General features: G+C 31.4%; 1 protein-coding gene across 2 annotated transcripts in view; it reads right to left on the minus strand.

Annotated features, from left to right (window-relative positions):
• Positions 1-19,479, minus strand: part of LOC131843452 (RNA-binding protein 24-B-like) — a 35,552-nt gene that overhangs the window by 14,980 nt on the left and 1,093 nt on the right. For both annotated transcript variants that reach the window (XM_059192098.1, XM_059192097.1), the window contains exon 2: positions 11,492-11,618. In XM_059192098.1, the coding sequence (XP_059048081.1) occupies positions 11,492-11,618 (127 nt within the window). The remainder of the gene's footprint in view (positions 1-11,491; positions 11,619-19,479) is intronic.

Consider the following 19,479-nt stretch of genomic DNA (forward strand, 5'->3'; position numbering starts at 1 on the left):
ACCGGCCACGTCAACGGAAACTTCACAATAGTAGAATCTGGATTACTTTAAATTATTATTCAACTCGAATGACTGGACTTAATAAACTAGGTACTAAAATATCTCGAACGGATCTCAAGCACATCTGTCAGTTGGAATCAATGTTGAACAAAAACCCAGATCCTGTTATTTACAATTATTCCAAAAGGACGCTATTGTCACGCTTTAGAAATAATATCTTTATTTAACTACCTCAGTCTAGATTCATAATACAATATTTTATAAATAGAATTTAAAATACTAAAGTGGCGAGTGATTTTAGACCGTTATAGAATTCTTGTAGTACGGTCATATTCAAATAACGATTCCACTGTCACTGTAATAACACATTTTTTTTACTACCTGCGCATATACATTTTATATTGCTTTCTAAACAAAAATATATCCTAAAACAATGATTTCGATATTAAAGAACCTTACCTGTATCTGTGATATGTATCATATATATCATCTGTGATTCATATCTATGAATATATCTTTGTAGTAAAATAGGTGCTCATTTTGTTTAAATGCATTGTATGAAAGAAATTAATAATGACTTGAGTGACATTACATCTATGAAAATATTATTTTGTATATGCCTTATTTTACCAAATAACTTCAGAAATAGATTCTTCCTATCTCAAGAAGATTCTTGTATCTAAAATAGGTTTATAATTCATTTAAATGAAAGTACACATTTCAGTAAATTATCAAAGATAATATGTATGAATAGTATTAACAAAACAGTAATAAAGTCACCGAAAATAATATATCCTGGAAACAATATTGACCCCGCTTCCGTCGATTGCCCTTTACCCAACCTACAATACAAAACACATTACCCGGTGTTAGGGTTATCGACTTTAAAATTTTAAATGAGAATGACAACATAAAGGTAAGAACCTCTTTAATATGTACCAGTGCCCCATTCCAACTTAGGTCACTTCGCCATAAATTATTTAGTGTCGTAATTAATTTAGATTTAGATACATAAATTATAATTAATATACTTTTCAATACGGGCTCATTTTTTTGCTCTATCAATCGGCCTCGGTGGTCTAGCAGTTTAGCACACCGCTTTACTTCTGATGATGGTGGATTCTATTCCTCGCATGTAGAGTATCATTGTTTGTATTATTATTAGTTATTTTGAAAATGCAGTGTAAATTTTAAATGTATTCAAATTGAAATCCCATCAAAATATTTTATAGTAATTAAAAATGGAAACATAACTAAACGTATACTAAAGAAATCATCAACGCAATGAAAGGCAAGAAAACATAGAATATTAGGTCATCTCGATGCTATTTCGATTTGATTCGGATCGATCACGTCAACAGCCTGTTGATTATAGATCTGTCTGTTTAAACGCTCTCTAAATTTCGGCCAAAATACTGGAAAAAAGAAACTAATCCGATGGTAACCCTACCACACGCGCGTTTACATCGCTGGAAGTCAAAAGTATTCTGGTCCATACATTTATGAAAGGTCCAGTAAACAAACGCACCGCAGCTATAAACCTTAATCTCACAAGATACACTGTAGACTAAACAGCGTATTTATCGAACAGTGAATCAACAATAATGCATTCATTGCGCGAGATGCTGTTTCAGCTAATTCAGATAATCGACAGTTTTATTTGCCAGCTTATTCTTTTCTCAACATAGCTGTGTACTATCGTAATGTATCGTAGTGTCGTAGTGTATCGTAAAAAAAAAAAAATATTCAAACATCTAAATTTAAAAAATACAGAAGACCTTTGGGGCATGTCTGTAAAAGTAGTTAGTTCTTTCATAGATATTGTTGCTCCATATCTAGCTACTATTTTTAATAAATGTATTGATAATGGGACTTTTCCACAATTAATGAAATTTAGCAAATTAATCCCACTATTTAAATCAGGAGATAAATTTGAGCCAGGGAACTATAGACCTATATCTATTTTGCCAGTTCTAAGTAAGGTGTTTGAAAAGATAATGTTAAATCAAATGTTACAACACTTCAGGGATAACCGACTGCTTCACAGTCAACAATATGGTTTCACCGCCGGCAAGTCTACCACTGACGCAGGTGTAGCGCTAATAACACATATTTTCCAATCATGGGAGAAGTCACAGGATGCACTCGGAGTTTTTTGTGACCTATCAAAGGCATTTGATTGCGTGGATCATAAAACACTTTTGTACAAGCTCGAACATTATGGTATAAAAGATAATGATCTAAAATTAATGAGAACTTATTTAGAGGATAGGGTCCAAACTGTAGATATTGACGGTATAAAATCTAAGGGAGCTAATATTGGGATGGGCGTTCCACAAGGGTCAATCTTAGGCCCCTTTCTCTTTTTAATTTACATAAATGACCTTCCCTTTATGGTAGAGAAAATTGCAGATATAGTGCTGTTTGCGGATGATACTTCGTTAGTGTTTAAAATTGGACGTCAAACTAATCAATTAGACGATGTAAATTGTGCTATGTCTGCTATATTAAATTGGTTTACATGTAATAACCTATTATTAAATTCCAGCAAAACAAAGTGTATAAAATTTACACTTCCTAATGTAAGACCAATAAATACACAGTTATTGCTTAATGACGAAATAGTAAACTTTGTTAATGATACAGTTTTTTTAGGTATAACAGTGGACTCGAAATTACAATGGGGGCCCCATATTTCAAAATTGGCCAATAGACTCAGTTCAGCTGCATATGCAATTAGAAGAATTAGGCAATTAACAGACGTGGCGACGGCTAAACTTGTATACTTTAGTTATTTCCATAGCATTATGTCATATGGTATACTACTGTGGGGTAAAGCAGCCGATATAAATACTATATTTATTTTACAAAAGAGAGCCATACGTTCTATTTATGGTATGGGTTCAAGAGAGTCATTACGTCAGTGTTTTAAAGACTCAAATATCCTCACCGTTACTTCACAATACATTTATGAGAATATCATGTATACGCGGAAGAATTTAGACAGTTTTAGAAAACTTAAAGACTGTACAAATAGAAACTTACGCAATAAAAATAAGCTAATTTTACCTAAATGCCGCCTGCACAAAGTCAGTAATTCATTCTATGGTAATTGCGTAAGATTTTATAATAAACTGCCAGAATCTGCACTAAATCTGACAGAGAGGCAATTCAAATCTTATATTAAACAATTTTTATGTAAGAAAGCCTATTACAGGATAGACGAATTTATAGAAGACAATATATCAAGTAAATAATTAGTTTATTAGCATACAACGTTATAATTTGTTTATCTCATTGCTTTCTTGATTCAATTATTTTAGAAATATGAAAGCGTAGCGGGTTTTGTATTAATTGCCGCATGCATTCTTATGTGAAATGTGAATACTATAAACATCAGATGGCAATTGTGAGTAGCTATGACGTGGTCTGGTGTTTTGAGTAGTCATGCTCACTAAAATGTCCAGACTTGTGGCGGCGTGGTGGGCCGGGTCATTGGGCTCCCTAAAATATGGTCGAGCGCAGTGATGGCTGGCTCATCCGTCATACTCGTGAACGGGTGCTGCTTGTAGGGACTGGTCTGCTCTAATCACTATGACTGATTTCCTCTTATTAATTGTTTAACCAGTTGGTTATGTGTTCAATATTTTTTTCTTTTTGAGTATTTAATTGAATTAGTGCTAATCGGTGGTTTGTATTCACACACTTAAACTTAAATTGTAAGTAAGAATAAATTATTTAAAAGAGCAACACACAAGTTTCTTGCTTGTTCTTCTTGTGATGAGACAGCATTCCGAATGAGCGGTAGATTAAAAAAAAATGTTATGACTATTCAAAAGTGCTTCAATGTAAGTTTATTTGAATAAATGATTTCTATTCTATTCTATTCTAATGACGTCAATACTTCCATATGGGTTTAAGAATATGTAGAATATCGTAAGAGCCGACATGATTACCTAGGAGGCTATCAATCAGGTGCTAGAAAACCAAATATTTTAAAATAATTGTTTTTGTTGTTAATCTGTTTATCTGTGTTACGTTATCTGAACAGATTTCGACAAAATTATAATAACTGAGTAGTTCTTTCAAGGATGATAATGATATGGTACACCCGACTGCGCTAACGGTATACGTTGGTTGGACATCTATGGAAGATGGTAAAATGAGCTAATATAAAATACAGACAGATCGATAGAATTAATTGTTGTTTAACTATTGTTAACAAATTTAATTCACAGTACACGTTACAAGAGGGTACCTGTTCCTGTAATATTCCTATAATTGTAAATGTCTAGTTTAGGTTATCAATATCCTCGTTACTAAAGTTTCTGCCGGTTAGTTAGTTTTAATTTATATGGTATTGTACAAATAAAGCATATTATTATTATGAACTTTTATGCAAATTAAATATTTTATTATCAAACCGCGTAGAGCGCTGGTAAATATTTAACTTTAGTCCATAAGAACAAAGACCTACAACTTCCTTTACTTATTTAAAACTATTAAGAGCTCAATTTAGGACAAATTAAATATTCCAAATAAATCTGTGTAGTTCGAGAGCCAAGAGAAACGATTAATGACATTTAAATATACTCGTATAAAAATGTATATATTATATACATTTTTATACGAGTATATTCCAGTAAATTCACGCTATTATTACCTACACTATATTATGTAGGGAGAATGGTATTGTTAGTAATGAGAATTAATATTGCTAGCAATGTACTTGTTAGGTTGACCTACACGTCCACCTTAGTAACCAACGTGTTAAGTTCGTGGTGATTTTGTAACAGGCTAACTAACCAGACTTTAATCTCATCATATCATCCTCAACTGGTGCCCCACCAACGTAAACCGTTAGCGAAGCCAGGTACACCATTCCATTATGACCAAAATAACATATATTTATATTACGAGTGAAATAGTTGTGGGACATATATATTTCATATATTTGTTCAAAATCACGATTATGATAAGGAAACGGTCGATATTTTCCATCAAAACGGTCACGATGGGGTTGGCATAGCGGCTTGGCACGGATGGTACCATGACGGCGACATATGGCGAGGCCGGTACAGCACACGGCCAGGTGTATCGTCATGCGCGCGCGCACCTATTGTGTGCCTTCCCCGCGACCCCTCGGAACTGTTCTCATGTGTGCAGTGTGCGCACTATACCCGATACATGAATGTATTGCGAAACTGTGAAACCAAGTTCGCATAGCAGTTGTTTTGTTGAAATTGAAAACAGCTGTTCGTGTGTAGAGTATTACAATTTTGAGAATAAGATCTAGTATTATTAATTCTTTTTGGATACTACCTACGTCGTCGTCAGGATCATAAACTTACCTTACATAACGTATCAAATTTGGAATACTGCGCAGATAAAGTTTGCTGTATTACGAATTTTATTTATATTGTCCATTAACACAATAAAAATTTATTGAAATGGTTTAATGCAACGCTTGTGGCGTTACATTAAAACAATAATAAGAAAATAAAATAGTTTTGTTATAATATTCACAATACACTTATTTGCAATATGTATATAAAACAATAGTCTCTCAACATAACATACATAACAAAAACAACATCTTTTTTTCTTAAATACTTGGAAAAAGTAATAAAATAATATTCTAGCGATTCAGTACACTGCTTTACTTCTGGCGATTGCGAGTTCGATTCCCCGCACAGTACAAATATTTGAATTTATGAGTATGTTTGTTTCAATTGGTTTGGGTGTTTTCTATGTTTATTATGTATGTATTTAACTAGTGTATCTAAATAGGTATATCTCTCAATTTTCAAGTGGCACAAGACAACCTCTGCTTGGAACTGTGTGAATTTCCCAGAGACATTATATTTACAGGCTTTATTACTACTGTATTTTAGTGTTCATTATTGCTGTATTATTTAAAATTTCCACACAATGTACAGGACATTTGTGGAAATTTTAGTAACAAAAATATGTTTCTTTCGCGCATTGTAATAGTTGACTGTATCATAAATAAATACACAGAACGAATAGGTATTACCCCTTACAAAAGTACAGGAAGAATAAATTTAACAGAGAGTAACGAAAACGCGTAAAAATTTAACACCTGCTTTCAATCGATTCCATCATCGGACGCTGTAGCAATACAAGATACCTAATGTATACATGCTCATACAGACAGACAATTCAATGTCAAAAAATTGCGATTTGATCCACATACAAATGGTTGGAATTGATACTACAATGCTTAACGGTTATCTATCGTAACACCTTGACTTGCTGTATATTATATTTACTGATAGCAACAAAAATCTATACTTTATTTAGAGTTTAGCCATTATTTCAATTATTTCAATATAGTACAATACAACTATGTATGACTGTATGTGTAGAAAGTGAAGAGATTCCTCAAATAACCTGCAGAAATCAGGAGGCATATAGGATTGATAAATGAGGAGCTGTAAAAAGAACCGAATATGCATTTCTTTTATACAATACCTACTCTATTGTTTTACTTCCCTCGCATGAATAAATTACATATTATAAAATTCAAGATAAAAATACATGACGAGGAAATAAGCTACATATTTGTAAAACCCATGTTTAAAAATTTAAAATTCTCCGTTTAGATCATAAAAACTGAAACCTCTTGGGCATAATTCAGGGTAGTAAACACGTACTTCATAATTTTGTCATTGTCTTATAAATTAACGAGATAGCTCGAAAGGTAAGAACATAATAGTTCAATTACTAGGCTTTTTATAGGTTTGACGTTTTGATTTCCACAGAATTACTTACCTATAACAAAAATCGATTTGGGTCGAATTATTGTCAAATGATATGCAATCGAATACGATAAACATTGAGTGGTAGCCATGCATTAGAATCAAATGATAGAAGGACTAATATATAAAACTGTTATTATTGTTTGCGAAACTCATGATGATGCAGTCGTTATAGTTTTCTTAATATCAGCTATCAGATGCTGTTATCAGCCAAGTATGTATACTACAATTGTAGTACAAAAGTGCGGAAGTTCTCTAATGCCACGTCATTGTACACACACATACAAAGAGACTGGCCATGGGATGTTCTGATGGCCAAAGCAATTTTGTATAAGTTTACGTTTGAGCACTTGCCAACCAGATTATATTTGACGCGAACAAATCCAATCTCATATAATTAAGCGAAATAAGTGAATGAACTTCTGGCATTTAGTAATGTTTATAAAGTTTCATATTCAAATAAGTAACTATAAGTGAATGAAAAACAAAATACTGCACCATGTGTCTAAACTGTATTTATGCTAAATATAATTCATCATAAAAATGTATTGAGATGCAACTGTTAGGCAATATTAATCTTTACCCATATTAGCTTATGGGGCTTGAGGATGAAAGATGAGCATAAGGTCAGGTCTACCTGACCTGACCTTATGCCCATCAAGACAATTTCACCAAGAATTTATCACGATGGTTTCCTGAGGGAACTGCGTATAGGTCAACCTGACATGATACACTGCTAGCAATAAGATCATCAGTCCATATTACTAACAATCCGCTTTCCCCCTAGTCATAGTAGTAACTAGTGGCCTCATTGCTAGCATGTATCCTACCAGGAAAACCTCCACTCAGTTCATAGGAAACCATCGAATTTCGTTCGTCAAGATGCACTAACATGCTCCATCGATTATCATCCATTAATAAAACAACTCAGTGTAAGGTGTATTTACTTTGCACTGATGTATTATGCCATTCGCTTGTTAGGATATCCTGCCACTTGGACTAAAGGCTGTAGTGAGTTAGTAAGACATGGTATTCTTTATTTATTGCAGGCGACAAGAAACTTGACCTAACTAATCTATGAATACAGATACAAAATATAGAAGCTAAAAACTTGGAATTTTTAATAAAAGTCTTAAATTACGCAAGAAAAATAAGATATTCTGACATTCCCACAAGACCTGGTGACAACGGATCCGCGGGAAGCCGTAGTTAATAGTTTGTTTAACACTATTAAAGATAAAATATTATATACAGTATTATCATAAATATATATATATATATATATATATGTTTATATATTTATAATAATAATAATACAATTTGTTCTTATAATCTCTGAAATTACTTAACCAAGGTTTAATTAATTTGTAGGTACCTGCGTATTATATAATATAATCATTATTACCAATTATATCATTGGGTTTTAATATAACATAATAACACCATCATGGCAGGGGGCAATTTATAATATTTTAAACCACCAACAGTTTTGGTCCCATTATGTTAAATTGTACATTTCTAGTTTTTTATAAGAAATGTTTATTTAAATAAAAAGAGTATTATTTCCTTATTGTAAAAAAAATATAAGTTTAAAATATAAAAAGATACAATAAGTCACCGTGTAAGGGTTGCCGGTGCGTGTATTCCACACAATCAATTAGTGGACAGAGCCCCGGCCACCGAACACTTCCGTTTCCGAGCGTTTAGGTACTTCCGGTAGGTACGCACCGCCCGTTTCCGAAACTAATCACAGCATGAACACTTGTTTTATTTTATTAACTGTAAACTATTTAGTTTGCAAAGTAGGGTTCAAATAGTATTAAAAGGTAACTTGCATATCGTTTCTTATCCTTATTTTCTCTATCCACTTAAAGGTAGTCTGGAAGAAGTTGCTTAACGATAAGACCACCTTTTCTAGTAATTATTGCACCTATATTTATTATTTTAATAACTTAGTGTATTTGCAATGAAGACTATAAATAAATGACCCGTAAATTACCTACTAAAAATGTTGTATGCGATTTTGGCTTTGATTATACACATTTAGTAGTTCCACTGAAGTCAAATACTTTAACGACGCCACTTATAGAATAGGTAATTATAATTGTTATATGAATTACATAATTAGTTGTAAATAAAATCTAATATTTTTATAACTAAAAATAAAATAAAACGTCTAAACCCAAAATAAATAAACCTACATAGCATAAGACAACTGACAGATATATTTATTTAAATAATTTTGCTTTAATACGGCTAGACCAACAAAGTCATCAATATACCGGAATTGCTCATAGATAAATTGTACAATATAATGGCAAATATATTTTGTAAACAATATGTACCAGCGATCATGTATCTTATTGATGTTCAAATCAATAAGATACATAACAGTATTCATTATATCTTCGAATCATATCTATCCATTTATTTTTTATTGTATACCTAAATAAGTTAATAACTTTACTTAAAAATAACTTCATTTCAATTTCAGGAATATTAATATCTCTAAATATATATAACTCAAAGGTGATTGACGTAGTGACCTATCAACGCACAGCCCAAACCACTAGACGGATCGGGCTGAAATTTGACATGCAGGTAGATGTTCTGACGTAGGCATCTGCTAAGAAAGGATTTTGATTAATTCTACCCCCAAAGATATAAAATAGGGGATAAGAAACTTTGTCACTTTTAAACCGATCGGGCTCAGATTCTGGATGCATAAAGCTACTATGTCGTAGGCATCCACTAAGAAAGGATTTTGATAAATTCCACCCCTAAGGGGATAAATAAACGCGAGCGAAGCCGCGGCCAAAGGCTAGTATAATACATAAGTGTCCCCGTACATTTCTGATAAAAGTCGGACGGCCCGTGTCCGGGAGAACATTGGACTCTTACTATGGTCCGCCCTGTTATTTTTTTTTATATTAAGAAATTTGGGCTATTTCTAGGTTTTGAAACCTGCAGCACTGACGATCGAAGACTTATTGTACCCACCCTTATTGAGTTCGCCACTTAAAGCCGTCAGGGATAGGAATGAACGAATATTTTAGGAGCGTTATAGTTTTTTTTGTTAAATGCGCCTTTCGAACAGTATTTTCGACACGGGTAGTAAAACTGAAGTTGATAATGTGAGCCCAGGATAAGTTAATATTGCGGAAACACTTTCGAGATAGTTATTAAATGAAATCTTATCACTTTAGCCGCTACTACCTATCATTCGATATCTATAATAATATTTATTGCATCAGTTATCAATACTTATATCTAATTTTATTACAATCTTTACAGTATATATATAATTATTTATACCATAGCAGATGTGTTGGCATGTTTTCTAGATTGAAAAAATAAACTTTAGATATTTATATTTCATTTATATAGAGACCCACATGAAATTAAAATACCTATGCGATGATCTAACATTTCCTGCATTCCTCAAATAAACATTACTTCAAACAACATTTTCTAATGTAAAAATATTAAAATAAGTGTTCTCACCAAACCATTGTCACAAACTTTTTTCACGCCTAACCCAAAAAAAATACTTTAACGTTTTTACATTAAAATCTGTTTTCTACAATTTTTCACAGTACGTAATCACTTTATTTTAAGCGGGCTGTATTTCTATTTATTTTAATAGTTTATTATTATTTATTTATTTCTTTACATTAAATCTAAATACCAGTCTCCATTTATATTAAGTAAAGTGTTCTATCTCTAACTAATAGCAATAGTTATTGTTCGCGGGTCTGTCTGTATTTAAACAGCATTATTTGTCATCGTTCACATGTGAGGCGTATTGTACTGACCCCCCAGCACACTGATACCATCACACGCGAAGCTCACAATTTTTTGTTCAACGCGGAGCGTCACGTCAATGAGAACTGAAAAACTGTGACAAATGCCAGTATGTTCACTACGTAAATGGTTCAGTATAAATATAATAGTTTTTTAACACCTAAACATTAATAAGAAAATGCGTGCATGGTTTTCTAAATTGTTTAAACTCAAGAAAATAGTATAAAAAATGTACTTTGATAAACAAAAATTACTTTTGTTCATTTTTACTGTATTTTTTTTTGTGTTGTAAGTGTTTTGAAGCTGGAAATTAATGATTTATCTATCTATCTGTATCCAAGGTATGAAATTATTTTTAATATTTAAAAAACTGTTTATACTTAATGTATAAACAGTTTTTTAAATTTCTAAATTTAAAAAGTAAGGGTTCTCGTTATTTGTAGGGAACCTTAACAGCAGAGGTGAGAAAAAATACTCCTTTTCAAACAGCTGAGAGATAAGCTTTGCTCCCGTCGTCGTCGACAGTACGCACCGTTATCCCTTCGTTATGTAAACAGTGACGTGTTCAGTTCATAAGAATTTTTTAACTTTAATACACATTATCTACATACCTACTATAAATTATCTGACATTATAAAATGTAACAGAAAGTATAGAGACTTGTTGATATTTTTTATTATTCAACATCATACGTTGTAGAAATTGTCACGATACCTAAATTCTTTATTATTTATATATACACCTGCATTATTTCGGTTTGTATATTAAAATCTTTATATTAATACCATGTACAGAAGATATAATATACTATAGTTTCCTGTCTACGTTTTGCCCAGTTTGAAAATATATATGTATTTTACATATATAATAAAATTGTAAAATATGAACTAAGAAATATAACTTACCGGGCGCTAAATTTCCTCTGGGTTTCGCTCCAAGTATTGCGAGGTTGACATTTGCTTTCCTGCCATCTATAATAGGATTTGGATCCTTGCATGCTCTTTCTGCCGCCGCTCGATCACCCATTATCACCTGCAATAAAAAAAATATTAAGATTAGTTTTAGTTATAAATTAATTGTTTTAATATCAATCATCATGATGGAAACATTCGACAATGGCTCGTGTTTTTACATTTCACACCAAACTTGAATTTTGTACAAATTTAGTATATATTTTTTTTAAGCTGAGATTCTTTTCTACACATTATTAAGGTGTAAATAACATTTACATGTATTATCATAAAGATATATCGCCAATGTAGTACAGAAGGTTTAAAAGACATCATGCATGGGATTTTATTCACTGATGAGTAATATAAAATGAGACAGTTTCCTCACTACAGGTACAATTCTCTCCCGTGAACAGATTCTTACAACAAATCAGCTAAGAGCTCGGTGAGCTTGTCGCAAGGTATAGATAAAGAAAAAAAGGTATCGCAAATAATTTAAATAAAATGTTTAATTATTTGAAAACTGAAATCATGAAATTCTTTGATAATGTAAAGAGAAAAATCTCTTAAATAATCTCACTAATAAAAATTACAGCGATATATATACAGTTTTAAATTATTTCAGTGTGAAAATACGTGTTGAATCGATTTAAATTCAAAATAATACAGGAATGACGTCACACCAGCATTACCTATTGTAATGCATGCGCGACACTCGGGTCGTCACCTCGAATCTACTAATGTCGCAACCAGCCCCGCTGACCCTCAGGAACTCAACAAGCCTTCACATGAACGCCAAGACTAGATTATACATTCAGTGTCATTTTAAAATGGACAAAACATGCGAACGTGGCTATTGAGTAAACAAAACTAAAGCAAAATGTGTGATGACCTCCAGATAGAGTGAATTAATTTTTATTCGAATTTTAAGAGGGTTTCAGGTAGACACCGGTGTAGGTTTCATACAATGTTTTTTTAACACAATGTTTTATTCATTCGTTACAAGTTTGTTATAGATACTGATGAGGAATACTGATACAGTCCATCTATTTCCATTTGTAATTTCTATAAATAAACATACCTAAGTTATTTGTTTGTTTATAAATCTGGCACTTGAAAATATAATCAATCAAAGGCAAATACAATATACTGATATATTTTTAAGTACGAAAAGGTCACATTACGATATAAATAGAAATGAAAAGATTGGATTTAAACTAATAATGTTACTTTTAAGATTATGAATATTTTAATATCTACTATACGTACAAAAAGAAATAAAATAGTCTTAAGTTCGACATTAACGACAACATCTCAGTAACACACGAGAGTCGTAAACCTAAACACTGACTAAACTTTAAGAAATAGTCATGCAGCTTTCTATGTGAGATTCATATTTCTGACTGACTCAATGGTGATGAAAATATTGAAAACAAACCAAATTGATTCCAAAGATAGCGGTATATTCACCTCCTGCCACATGCGAAATAAGGGCATTTCAAATATTGTATACACAACGATGACAGTCGACAATACCTCAGACTACCCAATCCATAATAACAGTCATGAAGGTAGGTATATATATATATATATATAATAAAATTTAATAAAGCAATCTTTGCACATTCATCATACAGTATGGCGATATGTTTTTAATTAAAGTAGCTGTAACACTTTTGTAAAATTATTCCCGGGCATAGCAATCAACTTTATATCGCAGTTCGAATAAAACGCTAACATAAAGCATACAAATCGAAGTTAGGCACGGCCGATAACAGATTATAAGACTTATTTACCTGACTGCTACTTGGTTAAGAAATAAAGGAATTGTTTCTTTATTAAGCTACAGTTCTCTATTTTCATTCTTTACCTTTATAGGCCAGCTTATTAAATATTTAAGATGTTTTGCTTCCTATTTTTTTTATAATTCGTATAAAGTTATCATACATACCATGATAACTTTATACGAATTATAAAAAAAATGTGCAGTATGTTATATTAATATAATTACAAATATGTCTTTTTTTAATGTCGTTTCTAATTTAAAAAAACTCTTCACAATGTTATTGTAGAATAGTATTAAATACAATTAAATTTAATTTCTAAAATACAAAGCATTGATATAGCCTGCAATTTATATTCACTCGACTTTTTAGTGTTATTTTTCCACAGCGCATATTACTCCCACACAATTTTTTTTCTTCTTACTGTCTTTTTCTTATTCTTCCTACTAATCCGTCTGAAATATCATCCCTTTCATTGCAGTCGGTAAAAAATTTTGTCGAAGAATTCGCACTGCAAATAGGCTTTACAGCGAATGATAATTCATTGTTACCACTGTTTGTAATTAATGCTAAGTACTTTCGGAAAATTATGCAAATGGTTCAGATAAAGACAGGATGTTACGATACCCTCGACGCATGTAGGTATGTACTGTAGTTTCATTAAATGGTACTAAAATGTTAATTATTCTATACTAGCGATACGTCCCGGCTTCTGACGCATTACAAATCTTTGAATTTCTAGGCTCGTTCTATACTGTAACACGCATGTATTATATATATAAATCTTGTTCTTGAATCGCTCAATCTGTTGCTAAAAACTTCATTAAAATCTGTTGAGTAATTGAAGAGCTATAAGCGAACAGATAGCGGCGGCTACTTTGTTTTATACTATGTAAAGATGTTGCTGTTCCATTCTCATATTTTGATAAACATAAACTGACATATTTGGATTTGAGTTCAGTTAACCCGTGAACTTCGGTTAAGTTAAATAAATCTTTAACTATATATTCATACATAATACGTATACAAAAATTTTCTTCGATTTAGACAAAGATATTTTAATAACAATTTACCTAAAACTAATCAATCCGGTCTAATGTTATTCTTCGTTACAATTAGGACCTATATAATTATATTCATTATGTTCATAACAAATTTAATTCGAATTAATATACGTAACAAAATTTGTTTCGTCCTACAAAATTTATTAGTACGATTTTTGTTGGTACATTTTGCTAACACAAGTCTAATAGCTACTAAGTTTTCTAACGATTTGTCGCATACCATCATTACTTTTTTAAATGTTGATTTTTTTTATGATACAGTAGTTACCAAAATAATAATATATTTTGGTAACTACTGCAACACCCGCTATGTGATAGACCCATAGTGGAAGGCGTGCCCAAATCTGAGACGCCCACAGATTACTCTCGCCACGCCTCATTAAATAGTTGATGTTGATTCATTCCAATGGTACAATTAATACACCCACTTGTTAATTATATCAGTAGTCAAGTTCATTTAGTAGAACTGTCAAGTAACTTGAACTATATGTATCAAGGAACTTTCAATTTAAAATAACGTACATACATAGGTATTATATGTAACTCATATGTACCTATTATATGTATATAATATATGTAAATATAACTAAATCAATATCACGTAGGTATATGATACAAGATATGAGAAAAATATTATTGAGGAACTTCTTTAATATAATGTAATCCATAACGGTGATTTTTGGATTTTGTTCTGTTTATCGCTAGAGATGCGTGTTGATCTCAAAAATGACCTAATAGATTTGAGTGCGAATTTCATTTAGGTGTTGTGGTAAGCTTCACTAAAAATTTAGTGTTTGTTTTATTCCAATCCGTTTACGACCCAATATATATAGGTATTATTATTATTCCGAATATCACGAATATGGAATCATGAGCTCTGCTAGTTGTACATACATTCAATTTTGAATTGTATACCAGTTACTTGATATATAATTGATTGTTATCCATATTCGAGATATTCGGAAGCCATTCCCTTATTCTGTTCCTAAAGTTAACTTCTTTCTAGTAATAAAACGCGGACTATAATTTATATATAATAAATATACTTATTAGCTGACCGTGCAAACGTTGTTTAGCCATATAAATTTAAGTACTAATATCGCTATTAAAAATAGGGGTTGGTGGTAGATGGGCGAAAATGCCACATAATAAAAAAAAAAGGTTGTCCAAAAATTAAAAATAAAATGTTAGGAGTGGACAACCCTTATCATTTAGGGATATGAAAAATAGATAGTAGCCGATTCTCAGAGCTAATCTTAATATAAAATTTCATAAAAATCGGTCAGGCCTTTTCGGAGGAGTATGGTAAGTAACATTGTGACACGAGAATTTTATATATAAGATTATCTAAATATATTAAATGTTTCTTTATCGACCGGTGAAGCTGTAAAGGCCTGCAGCAGCATTAGAGTAGTCCGAAAAAAAATTTAATATCTGTCTACAACTGTCATTATTTAATATCATAAGAATTTTATCGATCTTTGAAATTTTAGAACTTACTTAACTAAGCATGAATTCTCTTAACTTAGGACACTACAAAGGCCTTAATTAGAATTACAAATACCAATTATGCATAAGTCTAAACATACCCTACCGTACCTAGTTATTAATAGCAATGTTTGTATTTCCGAACATATTTGTATGTTTTACGATTATGACGGAAATGTTGTTGGTCGAATATTTCATGTTAGTCCATATTTAACTTCAAATTAGGCAATCATCTAACAATTTACTTTAATATTAGCTTGATCTACGTTTTTGCGACTGTAGTTTGCAATTGTGAAAATGTCTATTTAACCAATTGTAGCAAATGCTTGATTTAGGGATATTTCATATAATGAGTTTGTGTATTTGGCGGTTTGTCAGTGCGTTTGTGTAAGCTAACAAAGAAACGGCTTAGCCGACTTGGTTTTCCTAATGTATTGTGGTGATATTTATTTGAAATTTTATATGTTGTATTCCTAAGGGTACAATGGTTTATAAGTTTTTTGTCTATACCGTGTAACAGACAAAATTTCGCACACTTATAGTAACGAGAAAGTGTGCAGTATGCTAATATTTATATTAAACATTATTTACAAACTTTGAATGTTATATTTATTTATATTTAATCAACAGCCTAAATAATAAGTATCTAGCTTCTAGCTATAAACATGACGATACTTCCATACAATCCTTCATCTCCCCTTACAACCCTCTCTTCATATTAAAAAGTAGTATGTCCCTTCTCAGGGTCTATGGTAGACTATCGGTGTACTAAATTTTATTTAAATAAAAAAAGTATAGTAGTTTTGACGTGACAGCAAGACAGACAGACAGGTACATTTGCATTTATAATATTAGTAAGGATTTATTCTGGTCGAATTTCGACCACTAGGCGTAGTTACAGTTATTACATATATTTTATTGTACTCTATCTATTCTAGCAATCTATACAATTACATTTGAAAACAGTGTATCAGTGTAGCGTTCAATAAATTCTTTATCTAACTATCTATTTAATCCAATAATCGAGGTTTTGAATTTCGATATTTTCATCACCTTGTGTGAGCTTGGCCCCATTGTTGAAACTATGTATAAGCGCAAATATAGAATTCTATTTTTAGAAACTAATCATATCAAAACTTTAACTCCAAATCATTATTTTTACTTTAAAATGATTTCTGCATGCTGCCAATTTTCAGTTCTGCGACAATTCGTAGTAAATAAAATTATTTGCGCTTTTCGCCATCATAATCTGCAGCATAAATTTAAATTCCTTTAATCTAGAATCTAGAAGGTATTATTTCAATTACTTAATTAAATAATCAATTCCAATAATATCCAAAAACTATTTAACAATAACGATAGAAAAATGTCAAATAGATAGATTAAGTTAGATTAATATTTAGACGCAAAATTAATACTGGTATTCATAGAAATAGTAATAATAATATAGTAACGATACTGTGTTATAAGTTAATTAAACTACGTTTCAGTCTATAACGTTTATATTCAGAAGTAAAAAATCTGCAGAAGTAGGCAGTAAAAATTGAGTGAAATTTCATAAGTTATTGTATCGATTAAATAGATCAAGTTATGATAAAATTTTCACATAGTAGATATATAAAAATGCTATCGGTTCTTGTTATTGCCAGTAGATAGTCAAAATATTTGTAAATAAATTCAACTAACTGACTCTTTCGCCAACACAATTTATTTATTTGCATTCTATCACTCAGTTTATTATTAAATTATGTTCCGCACAGATAAGCCGTATTGCTTATCAACACTTAAATTGCAGTTTTATCGTATACTGGTGAACGATACTTACCTACAGACCTACAAATTTTTTAATGATTATTGTTATCTTTAAAGTAATCCATAGCAAATATAGTGTGAATTAAATGCCAGATGTATTCTCACACCTATTGTAAACAGATTTACATTGAATCTCAATACGCAATTATTTTAATATTGTTATTTTGAAACGTAGCTAATCATGACTAAATTGAATTATTTGATAAGTTAGTGTTTTCATTGAGTAGGAAATATAGAGTAATTATGTAATATTAACTACTTAGTATGTAATTAAACTACAGATTTGAATGACGAAAAACTTAAGAGGTTATCTAGTCAGTATTTCATATATCTAAGTATATATACATTGATTTTATTGTTCCTCTTAAAATGATGCTCCTCTCTCCTGGGTTATTGCCATTCTCGGGAAATCATTTAGATACCTACTAATTATATTATTCCTAATAAAATTAGTTGAAATATGTTGAGCATAGAACGAACTCAAGTTAATATTCTAATTGATCACATGAAAGAGAATCATAATGACTATATTTCAAGTTTCGTCGTCAACATTAATAAATTCACATATGCAGTTTCACCGAGAGATACCAATTTAGCATACCTACATACTAATCTTCGGATAATTGCGTTGGCACTTAAGTTGCAGGTGATTAATTAAATTAATCATAACCTTCCGAAATTCTTGCTATGAAAAGCAACTCCCATGCATGAAATGTAAAAATTATGACGAAGAAAATGTTCGTCTTAATTTTTTTGCATCACCTTATCGAAGCTGATCGACAATGGTTTTATAATTATTTAGGCAACCACTTTACATACATTAGCCACACAATAGATATGACTTCTTTAGTGATTTCTAGGTAAAATGCAATTTGATCTTATTCACAGACTGACGTATTCATACCGTTATGGCATGATGCCATTAAACCTGCACATCTTTAAAAAATTCCTGTAAAACATATGATTCTTAGATCTATGATTCATTTTGGATTGATTTCATAACGTTGAAATTTGTTTTAAATTGGATTTCAAAACATTAGGTTCTTGTGTATTTGATAGGCATGAGTATGCAATAAAATGTTAGTCGTGAATGTTCCACGGCCCGTACTGTATCAAATGACAAGCTTTTGTATTCGACATGTAGGTACTTCAACACGGCCGGCTTGACGTGTCTCTGCTCAGCGGCTTTATAGGACAAAACCCTTCTCGACAGATAAATTTCAATCTTGAACTACTTGGATACAATAATTAATTAACTTTATTTCATTTTTGTACTTGATGAATATATAAAAAATATGTTCTACTATCGGACCCGCGTAACTTCGTTTGTATCACACTTACATTTATCATTATATATATTTTGTATAATTTACATAATATCCTTTTAAATTATAGCCTATTTGTCATTCTGATATATATGCCATATCATTGTAAAATTTCATCAAAAGTCGTTCAGTAGTTTTTGCATGAAAAAGTAACTAGTATCCATCCACTCATCCAGCCATGCTCTCAAACTTTCGCGTTTACAATATTAGTAAGACATTGTGTTCTCTACAAACATCGGCATAATAAGTAATATATTCAATAAATTGTCGCTAAAATCATCTTCCAACTTTGTCCTAAACACCCAAAATTGTTCGATGCACAATTGGTAGCAAAGGATTGTAACTACAATGTTGCGAACTGTGTGTACCGATTATTACAGTTATTTGGATGTCACACAGAGGGTGCAAAGGGACAAGTTCCCTCCCTCAGGCTCTAGCAACCCTAGTATGAATTGAAAAATGGGGTTGTG

Source organism: Achroia grisella, unplaced genomic scaffold (genome assembly GCF_030625045.1).
Source record: "Achroia grisella isolate CSIRO2021 unplaced genomic scaffold, CSIRO_AGI_Agris_v1 utg308, whole genome shotgun sequence".
NCBI lineage: Eukaryota > Metazoa > Arthropoda > Insecta > Lepidoptera > Pyralidae > Achroia > Achroia grisella.